This window comes from Phyllostomus hastatus, unplaced genomic scaffold, assembly GCF_019186645.2.
Source record: "Phyllostomus hastatus isolate PE091 unplaced genomic scaffold, TTU_PhHast_1.1 phas_contig_34, whole genome shotgun sequence".
NCBI classification, from domain to species: Eukaryota; Metazoa; Chordata; class Mammalia; order Chiroptera; family Phyllostomidae; genus Phyllostomus; species Phyllostomus hastatus.
Window position 1 is genome coordinate 8390078 of NW_025333857.1, and position 13689 is coordinate 8403766.

Consider the following 13689-nt stretch of genomic DNA (forward strand, 5'->3'; position numbering starts at 1 on the left):
CTGCAGTCGGTCAAGAAACTGTTTCTCTGAAGTGATGGATGACTTGATGATTTTAGAAGACATCTACTTATATCTTAAAAATATATCTGTAAAAGGCACTCTTCCCTGCAGAGTCACTTTCTATGCCCAAACCATCAGTACTGGGCCCTTCTCAGGGTTCCTAGAAACCTCATTTATAGCCCTGGATTATCTCTCACCATTAAAACTGTGATTCTCAGCATTGGCTGCATGTTAAGAGTCACTAGGATTTTACAAACCTAGTACTAGTACTTTGTAATGGACCAATAAAATAAAACTCTTTGGGACTGGGTCTTATGCATCAGGTTTTTTTTTTTTTCCGTAAAGCTTTGTAGATGATTTCATTGTGTAACCAAGGTTGAGAAAGCACTGTGATTGGAAGCTGCTGAAATGAGGGTGTGAGGGTAATGCCACTAGGTAGGAGAAAGGGACCCTTAATGCTGGTACTACTGATAATTTGATTTATTTTGTTATAGAATAGCAGACAACTGCACAGTGTTAGGCTTGCCTTTCCTTTTCCCATTGTATTTGTAACATCTTCCTGATTAATTTTAAATGAATGTGTTAAATTTCTTAACATGTAGGAGAAACACATACTTTTTTCTCACTTCATATTTTGGCCAGAATGATCTACTTCCATTGGTAGCAAATGTTCTTGTCACTGTTAGAATGACATTATTGGATAGGGATTATTCTCATTTTAGAATAAGGAAGTTATGACTTAATAAGGAGGTTAAGTAGCTTCTTCAGAGTCACGCAGCTGGTAAATGGCACAGCCAGGATTGGAACTCCCGTGTGCCTTTCTCCAAAGACCATATTCTTTTCATCATAAACTGCTTCCTTGAGCAGATATTTTTAATATGGTCAGCCAGTTTGAATCCTGTTCAGCAATAAAAGATTGGAAGCATATTTCTAAAGGAGGCACTCACTGTGCATGCAATAGACATATGATAAATGTTTGTTGAATTAGTAAAAAGGTGAATGCTTAAAAATATACTGGTTTCCCCTGAAACTTTTAAAAATAGAACCATGTATAAAACAAAATACGATTAGTGTGACAAAAACTAATGAACTAAGTTAATTTTAGCTCTCCCCCTTTAAAAAAAAAACTATAAGAACAGAGCTAGCAGTGATTAGCCCAACTATAAGAACAGAACTAGCAGTGATTAGCCCAAGTAGTGTATTTTGTATTTCCAAAATACAATCACAAGTTTTCATGATTATTAGGTAGTATATTTAGCCTGCTCCCCTGTCTCCCTCCTCTCTCCTGCTCCCCTGCCTCCCTTCCCCCTCATCCCCACTTCCCTCTTCACCTCTGTCTTTTTGGTACAGTTGTAGTGAACCACATTAGGGTAACCAGAATGGTTATCCTAAATACCTGTATTCATAACCACTTGGACCTAAGGTACCTCTTAACAGAAAAAAAAATCCCTTACTTTGTTATGAAATTGATAAAAGATGGTATTTAATTAGAAGCTTTTGGACCTTTACTGGGCATATTCCAGGAAACCCTCCAATAAGTCTAGTTTGACGTTAAGTAGACTAACCTTTTCTATGTCCGTTTTTGTCACTTACTCTATAGTGTTTCTAACATTTTCAAACTGAGAAACTCTCCTTTAGTTGGAAAATTGAGACCTTTAGGACTGGCTTTAATTGTGTGTGCATTTCATTGTTTCAAGGGATTGTGCTATCCCTTGTTATTTCCTATTTTTTTGAGAAATGGGACATTATTGAGTTAGGGGTGAGAAGGCTCATATGATAGGGAAAAGCAACATTAAAAGACTTACTTTGAAGCAACTCTTACTGCAGAAATGCCCTGTTTTGTTATTTTTGTTTATGTTCTTTTTTCCCCTTTCCCACATGTTCTCATGGGCTTAGGAAGCCTTAGTGTAAATCTTTGTGTTCTTATTTCTCTGTATTCCTCAGCTAGGTTATCAAACCCCTTTTAGAAGGTTGGATTCTGTTTATTTGAAGAAGCTTTCTTCTAAAAATAAATGTCTATATACATACAGAGGTGGGCAGAAGTAGGTTTACAGTTGTGATTACACAAAGCAGCTTATTTTTGTGTTATTTATTATCATATTATTTACTTGTACAGTATTACAACTGTAAGCCTACTTCTGCCCACCCCTGTACATAACACACACAGACACAACACACACATATTAATATGCACACATACATGCCACTCTTCACCATTTTAGACTCTGGAATAATTGTACTTAGTAAAGGCAGTAAATTTGTCAGGATGCAATGCACAGAACACTGACACATTCTTGGTTGATGCTTCCCGCCTTCCCATTTTATGGGTAAGGGAACTGAAGCTGAAAAAGTCGTGCCCGTGAAGCCCACTCAGCAGCTCGTTGTAGACTTGCACCCACGGTTTCCAAAGCTGACTGCTGCCTTGCTGCTGGGTGCGCTGGCTCAGGCAGGACCTGCATGCTGGAACTCCTGGGGGATGTGTGTCTTTAAATGGCATAGCTTGCTGGTTTTTAACAGATGTTTAAACTTGCAGATGTAGACAGGAGATGGAAAAGATCACATATATGTTTCTAGAAGAATTAATGTAGACTTCTTTTACCATTGAGAAAATATGCTGATGTTAATGACAAGATGATATGCTAAAAGGAAAGTGGATCTCTGTCATCAGTGGTGTAGAACTGATGTGTGTTTTTTTCCCCTTCCTTTTCATTAGGACAGAGCTTGGGATATGGCTTTGTGAACTACATTGATCCGAAGGATGCAGAAAAAGCTATCAACACCCTGAATGGATTGAGACTTCAAACCAAAACAATAAAAGTATGTATAAAAATTTTTAATATCTACTCGCAAAACATTAAACAAATTTAAGGTCTACTTGTAGTTCTTTCCTTTATTCATTTGTTTGTGCCCACGTAGACACTTCTTTGAGGGGAATAGTGGAATTTTGTTGGTAGTGGTGTTGCATGATGGGGGAAACTTTTCTTAGGAGTACTCTGTATAATCAGTCGTATGTTAACAAATGGACAGCAGCAACTTTTTTAGGTAAGTACTTTATGAAGCCTACTGAATTAAATCTTTCTTTATAGCAAGTTACTTGCCATATAACTTCAGGAAACCCTACGCCAATTCTTTTAGCACAGGCATTGGCACACCTGTTCTCTAAGGGTCAGGCAGTAAATGTGTTAACTTTTCAGGCCACACAGTATCTGTCACAACTTCTTAGCTCTCCTCTTGTAGCTTGAAAGCAGTTGTAGCCACTACATGAACTAACAGATGGGGCTGTGATCCTGTACAGCTTTCTTTATGGACACTGAAACTTGAATTTCATGTAATGTTTGTGTGTCACAAAATAGTCTTTTTTATTTTATCCCAATCATTTAAAAATATAATAAATCCTTTCTTAGTTCACGGGTTGTTAAAAAAACAGGTGGCAGCTGGATATGTTCCCTGGGTTGTATTTTGACTTGAATCTAGCAGATTCAGCTTGCTTTGAGGAGATGGACTAGAAGAGCTTATGTGCCACAGAGGTTATAATTTTGTGGATATTTTTCTGCTTCCATGCATTTTTGAAGTTCTTATGTAGATTCTCTCTGGATAAGAAGTTAATCCAGTTTCAGGTGTAGATTTCTTTTCCTTTAGAAAATAAAAGGGATGTTGCCTCTGGCAAACTCTGAGTACACGTACCATCAATTTTCCTCTCCTGCCCAGTGCAGACATTGCCAATCAGTCATGGCAGTCTTTCTCCCTGGGTTTAGATGTGGCTCCCAAATATTTTTCAAAATAGTGTTCCAGACAACCTCAATCAATTGGCTCAAGTTGGAACCTATTTTCCACCCTTGATTTAAGAAGTCTGCTCAGATTATAGCCTGAAGTGGTAAGGGGAAGTTAGTCAAGGCTGACTGTGGCATTTGTCTTGCTTAGAGACTTGTCTAGAGGATTTCTGCTCGTTTTTTTTTTTTTCAGGCATCTGAAAATGCAGTGTCATCTTTATGCTTAAAAGTTGCTTCTCTCAGAATTGTCAGTTAAGGTATTTCGTTAGCCCTGGGTAGTTTTGACATCTCACTCTTTATATTTATTGGCCCACAGGAAAAATGCCTCCCCGCTCTGACTCACCTAAAGAAAATACACATGATGGCTCCCAAATATACTTGGATGTAAGATGTTCAAGAATTCTATATGTTTCTTGATGAAGAAAATGTCCTATGTATGAAAAGTTTCACCCTTGAGTCAGAAAATGAACTGGTTACTATGTTATCAAAATGTGAGGGGAAAAATTAGCTTTCTAGTACAGTCCAAGCTCATAGAGACTTAGGTTTACTTTGAGCTTGGTTTTCTAATCTGGACTGCTTTTTCTAATTGTTCCTATTTTTCTGTGTACTTTTTGTTTGTGTCACAGAGATTAACCTTTTGTAAGTGTTATTAACTAGTATTCAAGTGTTCTTTTTAAAAAAAAGATACTATTTGGCTACCTTTGGGTGGTTTTGTGTGCTCTCTGTCCTGTTGTACATTTTCATGGGCCTCCTGACTTGATTTGTTTTCCAGGATTGCTGCTAATTTATTATGATTTTGAGGATCTGGGTTGTGGTTAAAAAACTGAAAGACATGGTAGGAATGGCTCATTTCAAGTTACACCCTTTTCTCCACTACAGAAACAACCACCCTTATTTTATTCTAGTGAGCCAACTATTTTGCTGTATGTCAGTTGTTTTGCCATAAAGTCCACAACAAAGCAGAGATGCACGGGAGACAGGTCGCCATAGAATTTCTGTTGCCTACCAGAAGACGACTTGATGAGAGCAGCTTTCTGGCCATCCATTGCTGGTTTTCTCTTCAGGGCCTGGCTACTTGGGAGAAAGGAAAGTAATGCCTTGTGGCTTTTACACTGTGACATCTGCTGCTTCTCTCCTGATTGTATGAAATGGGGGTGGGGTGGTGGATAAGCAGCAGGCTACTTCTTTCCCCACCCCCATTCAGTTCCTTCAAAAATATCAGATAACAGCTGGTATCCTCAATATGGCCCAGATTTCTCTGAGAGGCAGAGCAGGCCATTTTCCAAAACTATGTAGTATCATTTTTTGTCTGTTTGTTCTTTCTTGTATTTTTTGTTATTTTCAATTAGATGTGTTTTGTGTTCTTATCCAGCATCTTGAGACAGTTCTCTTCTAGTGTTCAAAGTTACCTTTCGGAAACTGCCTTTAAGGTCCTTTTTGTTCCCTGCAGCACTATTCTATAGCTCACTCTTGTTTTTTCTTCCTTCAGTCTACCCTGGAGAAAGGTATCAGGATAATCTTACAAAAACACCAATCTCCTCATAGTACTTCTCACTCAAAATTCTCTTGTATTTCCCTGTTTGTTTTACCATATCATCTGGCTTAACTTTGGAGTGTACCATTTTTATTGCATGCTGTTCTCTATGGTAGTCAGACTGGCTCTTCACTGGCAAGCCAATCTTACTCCTGGCCTCCGCACATATGCTTTCGTAGCTCCCACTTCCTGCCATCCCCTTTCCTACTCATTGTAGTTTAGTAGTGGTCATCCTGTCTTTGGGAGCCCATCCGAAGTCTTTCAGCTGCTGCCTTGCTGTGCCCTTCCAACTTGGGTGGTGTTTCTCCTTCTCTGAAATACGTTCTCTTTACCCATGAGAACCACACAAGCTTAGGGATTCAAGATACCCATGTATAATTTAGATTTAAGCATTACTTTCTGCCCACAATGAAAAAGTCAAGACTGGTCATATAGTTGAGCTATAAGATCAGGCAGTTAAAGATAGAACTGGGACTCAAATCCTTGTTATCTGATACCCACACCAAAATACTTGACATGGGACCGTGCCTTCTTATAGAAAGCTGCAGTAGATTAAACATACATGTTACGTACAGGTTTACAAATGTTTGTGTGCTCCTTGAGTTTCTGTTCCTGTTGTTTTCCAAGCCACCTAGCATTTACTATGTGTTTGGTAAAATTCCTAGTTATTCGAATATTGAAACAGTGAATCAAATGCTATGAAAGGTGGTTTATTTAGCACTTTCTCTTGGGGCTTCCTAATAGCATCAGCCCAGTAGGTTTTTGGCGGATGGATCTTGTGTTGAATAAATGACACATATTCAGTATTTCTGCAACGAGTGAGGCAAAGTCCCTCAGGCTCTTCAAAACTCAGTTGCATTAGAATCACAAAGAGTGTGAGTTGAGTAAGACAGGTTCTGGGACCCACTTTAAACCTATAAGATCAGTGTTCAGAGTTGAGACATAGGATCTTTTAAAATGCTTCCCATGCAATTTGTGACAGCAAGTCTAAGACCCAGCATCTAGGAACCACCAAAATGTACCCTTTTTTGAATAGTATGTAGATTTTCTAAAAAGTCAATACTTTTGTATGCAAAATTCAGTCAGTCTTTAGCTTTTACCATTATAATTCTTTTGTACATAATTTTTCTATCAAGAATATCCACCATGCTTTGTCTTTAGCATGCTGAATGATAGTTTAGCATTCAGAGTGAAAAAAGTAGTTAATGCAGTCTTCACTTTTTTGTAAGTGTGGCTTAGAAATTAGAAAAACTTAATATGTTCACCTAATGTGGTGAACTATTTAACAAAATAAAGTCTCAAGGTAGTTATTATCTTCCACTAAAGATTGCTTTGTTCTCTGATTGGGGTGATGTCCCAGCAGCTTACCTCGCTGGGGATGTCACACCATCTCTGAATGTATGGGAGGCTGAAGACAGGTAAACCCTGCCCATGTTGTCCCTAATACTGAGGTGGTGCCTGAAGGTGAATATTACAGTGTTTTTCTGATACTAGGGAGGGTAGTGAAAAGGTGGCACATGTATAGTTCGGACATCAATGAGGGAGAATCTCATGGCAGTTTCAAAAATTGTATGCTGGGGTGCAGGTGGGGTGAGGGCTCAGGGTTCTCCTCAGAGCCCTCTATTTTCTTGTAGGAACCTTTCATTTTGTGGCTGTTAGGGGTACCAGTGGCGGTGACTGCTGTGTTTGGTCTTCATGTTATTTCTCTTCTCATTTTGGTTTTAGAGGGTATTAAAGTACAGTACTGATAAAATCTAAACACTCATGAAACATTTATGGCTTAAAGCCAATACTTTTGACCTTTTGCCTAGGTTAATGGTATCGGGCTTAAATTCATGATTAGGAGATAAAATCATTCGTTTCCAAAAATACCTACAGACTTTTTTCTACATCAGTACTGTGAATAGGTGACTGTCACCTTCACTCTCAGGCATCTCTCCCAACTCTTCCGCCCTCTATCACAGGCCTAGAAAGCTTAATATTCCTGAAAAAGGGCTTATTTTGCCTGGAAAGTAGGAGCTATTATCTCAAGGAATAGAACTTCTCATCATTATTGATAGGTACTACCTCTCAAAATCCATTTCTTCCCTACTCCTCAAAATAAAAAATCCTGTCTGAAAGTACTTCCAGCATAGAAAAGACATCTAAATTTGGTTTTAATTAAACCTATCTTTTTAAAAATCATTCAGATGCAGACCAGGCTAAATTTTACCTTTGCTTAAAAATTAATTGATACTCTTGAGAGTATTACGACTAATGAAATAAGTCAGATGGAAAGGACAAAACCTTGCATGGCTTTACTCATGTGTGGAATATAGAACAAAAAGTAACAAACAAACTAATAAAACAAACCAAAACAAACCAAAACAAACTCAGATACAAATAACAGACTGGTGGTTACCAGAGGGGGAAGAAGGGTGGTGGTAGGGTGGAGTGTGAAAAGAGGGTCAGATACATGGTAACAGATTGAAACTGCACTTCAGGAGGTGAGCACACCATAGACGACACAGAGACCACATTATAACCTTGTACACCAGAAAATCATGTTATTAACCAATGTTACCCCAATACATGTAATTAAAAATTGATATACATTAATGGGAAATTTCTTGAATAAAAATAAACCACTATTTAAGTGCATAAGGAGAAATTCTGTTATAAGAAATGTGCAATATCAATTACAAATAGTAATTATCTGTTAAGTGTTCAGTTCGTTAGAAATTAAGTGAAGCTAATAAACCTTTATTCTACGCTACTCAGTTTTTGTTAAATTTAGACCTTTTTCTAACTAGCCTGTCCTTTTCTCAGTTACTAAATGTCATGTTCTCAGACTTTTTTTTCTGTTTAGCATGGACTTTATCTTTAATATAGGAGGAATATAGAGCTAAATTTCTGAAATCTCACCCTCCCTGACAGTGCTAATGTGATTTAACTGGCTCTGTGATGTTGGACAGGACCCACGTCTCCTTTTATAGTTTCCATTTATATCTGTAAAATGAATGAATTTATTTATCACTGAGATAACAGACTGTTTCTTATCCTATAGAATGACTTAGTGATGAAATGCAGCACCCTATCTTGAGAATATAATCATTTGAACTGTTTCCTTCTACCACTGCTGAAATGTAGCAGCCACTGGAAAATGTGTGCTGGGAAACCCCGCTGTAGCTCAGCCTTCTTTTTTGTACAAGATCGTTGGTTTTTATTTTTTAGTGTAAATTTTTCTTTTATAAAATTTAATTCTAACCATTGGTAACTATTCTATAGATGCTGAGAAGGAGAGGGCATGGAAGTGGAAGGCAGGTCAAGCCAGGCTCCGAGCTTGTCACATGACAGATGCTCAGCTATAAGATCTACAGCACCATTCTGGGGGGGTTGAGATAAGTGGGTATTATAGTAGCAGTGATGCCAAGAACTCATGCTTTTCTAAAGAAGTTTTAAAGCCACTGTTAAGGAAACCACATAGAGTTAGCTAGAACAGAGAGCAAGGATTGGGGAGTAATGTGGCAATGAGCCCAAGAGAAATTGGGGATCATAAAAGTTAGGAGTGCCAAAGCAAGGAGCCGTGGTTGAATACTGTCAGTGAGAAAACCACCAGAGTTCTGAGCAGAGCAGTGACAAAGGATTGGACTTCAGCATTTATTGGGGAGGAGAGAAAGGCCTGCTTTGTATTTGAGCTCCCCATCTCTTTGAGCATCTCAGGCCATCCTACTTTTCCCTTGGCTTATAAAATTGATGTTATTTTCGTGAAGGTACAAAGTGTAGATACTTTTTGAAGAAGTGTGGGCTTAACACATTTATAAAGCATCTCCTGTAAAGTACCCTTTATTTCAAACCTCGCATATAGGTCATTTCTTACCCTTTTACCTTGACCAGATTTGGAAGTAATAGTCTGAAGGATAAGTCTCAAATTAACTGACAACTTTTGAGATGCCAGCCTAAGTTGTTATTTAGCTGTCCCTCTGTTTATGGAGGGACAAAAATCTATAAAAAGTACATATCAGGAGTGGAGGCAAAAATGGAAACTTTGAGTAAGCTATTTCTTTACCTTTTTAAAAATACAAACTGAGTGCATGTTTTTCTAACCTCATTTTTAACCCATGGTCTGGAGCTTTCTAAAGCCAGGTGTCAAGGTTTAACAGTATATTTCTACATCTGATTATCAGAAACCCTTCAATGCTTTTATCTATTGTTTTTCTTTTTTCTTCTTTTTAGAGAGGGGGGAAGGGAGAAAGAAAGAGAGGGAGAGAAACATTGATGTGCAAAAGAAACATAGATCAGGTGTCTTTTGCACACCCCTAACCAGGGAGCTCGCCTGCAACCCAGGCATGTGCCCCGACCTGCAGTTGAGCCAATGGACACTTGGTTGGTGGGATAGTGCCTGTTCCACTGAGCCACACCAGTCAGAGAAAATTCTTATCTGTTTTTGAGTCCAGTTTACACAGTCCTTACATGAAATGTGTTTTATAGGCTGCTCCATTTTCAGCTTTGATTTCTTTTTTAGCACAAAAATCCCCGGAGATTGTTACTCATCTTATATGGTTGAGAGTGCAGGTGGGTGGCCTCACAGGGTCCAGAATTTGGTTGCTTCAACTTCTGGCCTGTTGTGTTACTCCTGTTCCTATCAAAGTGGAAATTAGACATTTGAAAATTCCTAGAGGGCAGCACCTGGGCATTCTCTGAATGGCTGTTCTGTAGACAATTTGTCTCGGTTGTTGGCACAGACTGAGCCTGTACGGAGGAGGGTTCCTGGGGACTGTGACCTCACTCATTTCCTGCCCGTCCATCCCTGCTTGTAAGCCATGGAGGGTGGTGGTGGGAGATTGTCTCAGCCATTGACTAAACCCATCTTTTTATTTTTGGGGGGAGTTTATAGATCATTTTGTTACCCAAGCATACCTCCACCTTTCCTGCCTGTTTTATAAAAGTGCATCAGCAGAGGCATTTCTGCAAGACACTGTTAGCAGTTGTCTGTCTGATTTTCCTGCTGCCCTTAACTGTTGTTCATTTATGACTCAGGACTAGTTCAGTTGGGTGGCTTCAGTCTGTCCTACCAAGCTCGCTTGAGAGGTTAAGATAGGTGTGCTAACTTCTGAAGAATGAGCCCTTAATTCATTGCTATATCTGCTTTTTGTAGTGTTTTCATAGGGCTTTTTATCCTTTTACTTGTCTGGATTCAAAAACAATCATCTTTTGTAGGTAGGCAGATACTCCCTTGGATCAGTGAAATGAAGCTCAGGTTAAGGGACTTGTTTAAAAAAATGATATAGCTAACAGTACTTACTACTGAGACCAGAAATAAAATGTTGGCTGATGCCTGTAGCTTTTATTGTTTTTAGTTTCCATTTCATATTATCAAAATTCAGATGTTTTGCTTACAATCTGGTTGTGGATACCACTGTAAACAAACTGGATGTTCTCTTCGGGTCCTGACTTTGGGGGCTTTCAGTGTCCTGGGACATTCCGAGTCAGATCTCCGTTAGGTGAGGGTGTGAGGCTGCGCCCAGAGGTGGGAAAGCTATGCTGTCTTCTAGGCTGAGCACTACAGACTGCCAGACCTCCAGTGTGAGAAGGAAAAGTATCTGGAGGTCATATTTAAGCACATCAGTGAGTTAACATGGATTTCAGTATTTTACTGGTAATTGAACAGTAAAAGTTACAGTAACTTTCTGAATCTCTTGTTTTATAGGAGAGTACTCATTTTTTAAGATTTTTTTTCTTGTAGGTTCTTTTGGGTAATAGATGTTAGTTCAAAAAATACAGCAAGTGTGTCTCACTCTAAATTTGTGTGGACTCTTGAGAAAAGCATGTGTGGTCCGTTTTCTCTTACTCCCACCTCTTGCCAGATTTTCCTATCATTACCTTTGGCATCAGTTCTCAGCCTCAAGTGCTACAGCAGAATTATCTATGGCGTTTTTACTTTGGGAATTTTCTTGACACGCTATGTATGGGCAAGCAAGAGTGTGTATGGGGGGGGGGGGCTCTGTATTTTGTAAACAATACAGGAAATCCGCTACTGTTCCGTGTTCCCCCCTCCTCCGCCCCAGGGCTCCATCTGTGAAGAACTCTGAAAACTGCATCAGGATTTGGAGTCACAAGTCCTGGGTTTGAGTTCTGCTGTTATTCTCTTGGTCTAGTTTTCTCATGTACAAAGTGGCAGAGATGGTACCAAGCTGTACAGTTATTCTGAAATATTTTGCTTGACATCTGGAGGTGGAAATACTTTTGCTGACCTGTTAGTTTTGGAGGGAGAAGATCAAGAATGTTCAGTGGTTTCTCAATCTTCCTTTTCTATATTAAGTTGTATTTTAGAAACCTAATTGGGGAGGAATTAAAAAGCGACATTTATTCTGAAGAGAGTAGTCATAGTATTTAGTTCTTTGGTTTAATTTTCTCAGCTATTTTAAAAATACAGTAGTGACCTGGAGTTCCAGAGAAGTGGATTTAAAAAAAAATCAATAAATCATGCTAATGTGATCTGTTTTGTGGTCATTAGTATAAGGTCACCTTCTCCCATAGGAATGAGAAGTTTAATCCTTCCTGCATAGGTTCCGGGGCTGCTAATGAATCTTAAAAGTGACCTTCAGGTTAGCAGCAGGAAGGGCAAGGAAAAGCAGAGCATCTGCCTGGTCCTGGAAACAGTTTGGGAAATGCTTTACTTTCTACAAAAATTTTTAAATGACTGTTTAGAAATTCACCGGTTCCTGCTCGCCTCGCCCAGACAGCCCTCTTCTTCATGTGCCTAGAAAGCTCTGACCTCATAGAATCAATCAAGCACAGCAGCCTTTTGCAGAGATTGATTGGCCAAGCTGATGGGCTCCTTAATCCAGTTGAGTCAGACCCAACCAGTCTGATACCCAGAACATATTTGGGTTGATTTTTGTGAGCTTTGTTTTACTTTTACATTTTTGTATTTGTTGGTGATTTATATTCACATATACTTTCAAGACACCGGGAATTATCTTGTTCAGAAGAAACCAGCAGATCAACACTGGTGGAAGGTGAGGCACAGAGCTTGACACGTGTAATTTTTGTGAGCGCCTCAGGGAACCCAAATTCATGCCAGAATCTGAGGATTACCTGCTTTAATTCCTTCCACCTAAGGGACTGCCAAAATGCGAATGTTCATCAGCATCACTGGGACGGGTGGTTGATAAAATGCTGGTTCCTGGACCCCAGTCAGGAATTACTGAATCTCCCCTTGACTGGTGTGGCTCAGTTGGTTGGTCACTGGCGCACAAAGTGAAAGGTCGCCTGCCAGTTAATTCCCGGTCAGGACACATGCCTGGGTTGTGGGCCTGGTCCCCAGTCGACGTGCACACAAAAGGCAACTGATTGGTGTTTCTCTCCCTCTCATTCTCCCTCCCTTCCCTTCTCTCTAAAAATAAATAAATGAAATCTTAAAAAAATAAGGATTACTGTATCTGATTATCTGCAGTGTGAAACCAATGAAATTTAGTAGTTAGCAAAGGTGGTTCTTAACAGGTAGTGGCCTGATCTGAGAACTATAAATAAGTGGACCTTAATGATTTGCTCTTGGATAGGTCTGTGGTTCCTGTTTCAAAACAAATCTATATGTAAGTAAGACTTTTGTTCTTGGGTTCTATCATCAACTATCTGGAGTGTTTATGATTAACAGATGTACTTTCAATATAATACTGAATTTACTTAAAATATATATTCATTCTCTCTTACACACACAGATAATTTGCTCATTTTCAGAGCATTTGAATGTCAAATACTTTCACTATTACAAGTACATAAACATCATTTAATATTTGATTCTGAGAATGGGGAATTTGCAGTGTAGTTCTTCTGGGGCCCATTTATTTAAAATGGGTATTTCGTAGTCTGGAGATGGGGAGTTGAATTATATGATCCAGGAAGGCTGTGAATCCTTAGATTATGGAAGTTGCTTTTGCCATGCAATTAAATTTTGACTCATTTATAGGCTCTTAACCACAGTTATCTTCCAGCCCTCCCCAGTATCTGGATATGTGAATTTTCTAGCCAGGGGAATAAATGGAAATTTGCTCTGTTATCATAACAACTCCCCCACAGAGCATATTATTAATATTTAAAGAAAAAAAATATTATATGCTGCCTTAATTTATAAACCTTTTGTTTTGTAAACTGAATTTTATCCCAAAGTTATGTGAAAGCCACATATATTATTGCCAAATGGCTTATAATGTCTCTGTTCTGCTCTGATTTGCAAAAATGGGTTAGTAAGTAATTGTCCCCAACTTGAAGGATTTTCTTTAGTTCTTCTTCGTTAACCAGTGTCTTGGGGGAATTGTGAAATATGCATGGTCTGCAAACTGCTCTGGTGCACAAAGTCAAATGAACTGTGAAGGTGAGGGCTAAAAACACCCTCTCACCTTT

At 38.9% G+C, this 13689-nt stretch overlaps 1 protein-coding gene across 6 annotated transcripts in view; it reads left to right on the top strand.

Moving 5' to 3' along the window:
- ELAVL2 (ELAV like RNA binding protein 2) overlaps positions 1-13689 on the top strand; it is a 127610-nt gene that overhangs the window by 87440 nt on the left and 26481 nt on the right. For all 6 annotated transcript variants that reach the window (XM_045841041.1, XM_045841042.1, XM_045841043.1 and 3 more), the window contains one exon: positions 2714-2817. In XM_045841041.1, the coding sequence (XP_045696997.1) occupies positions 2714-2817 (104 nt within the window). The remainder of the gene's footprint in view (positions 1-2713; positions 2818-13689) is intronic.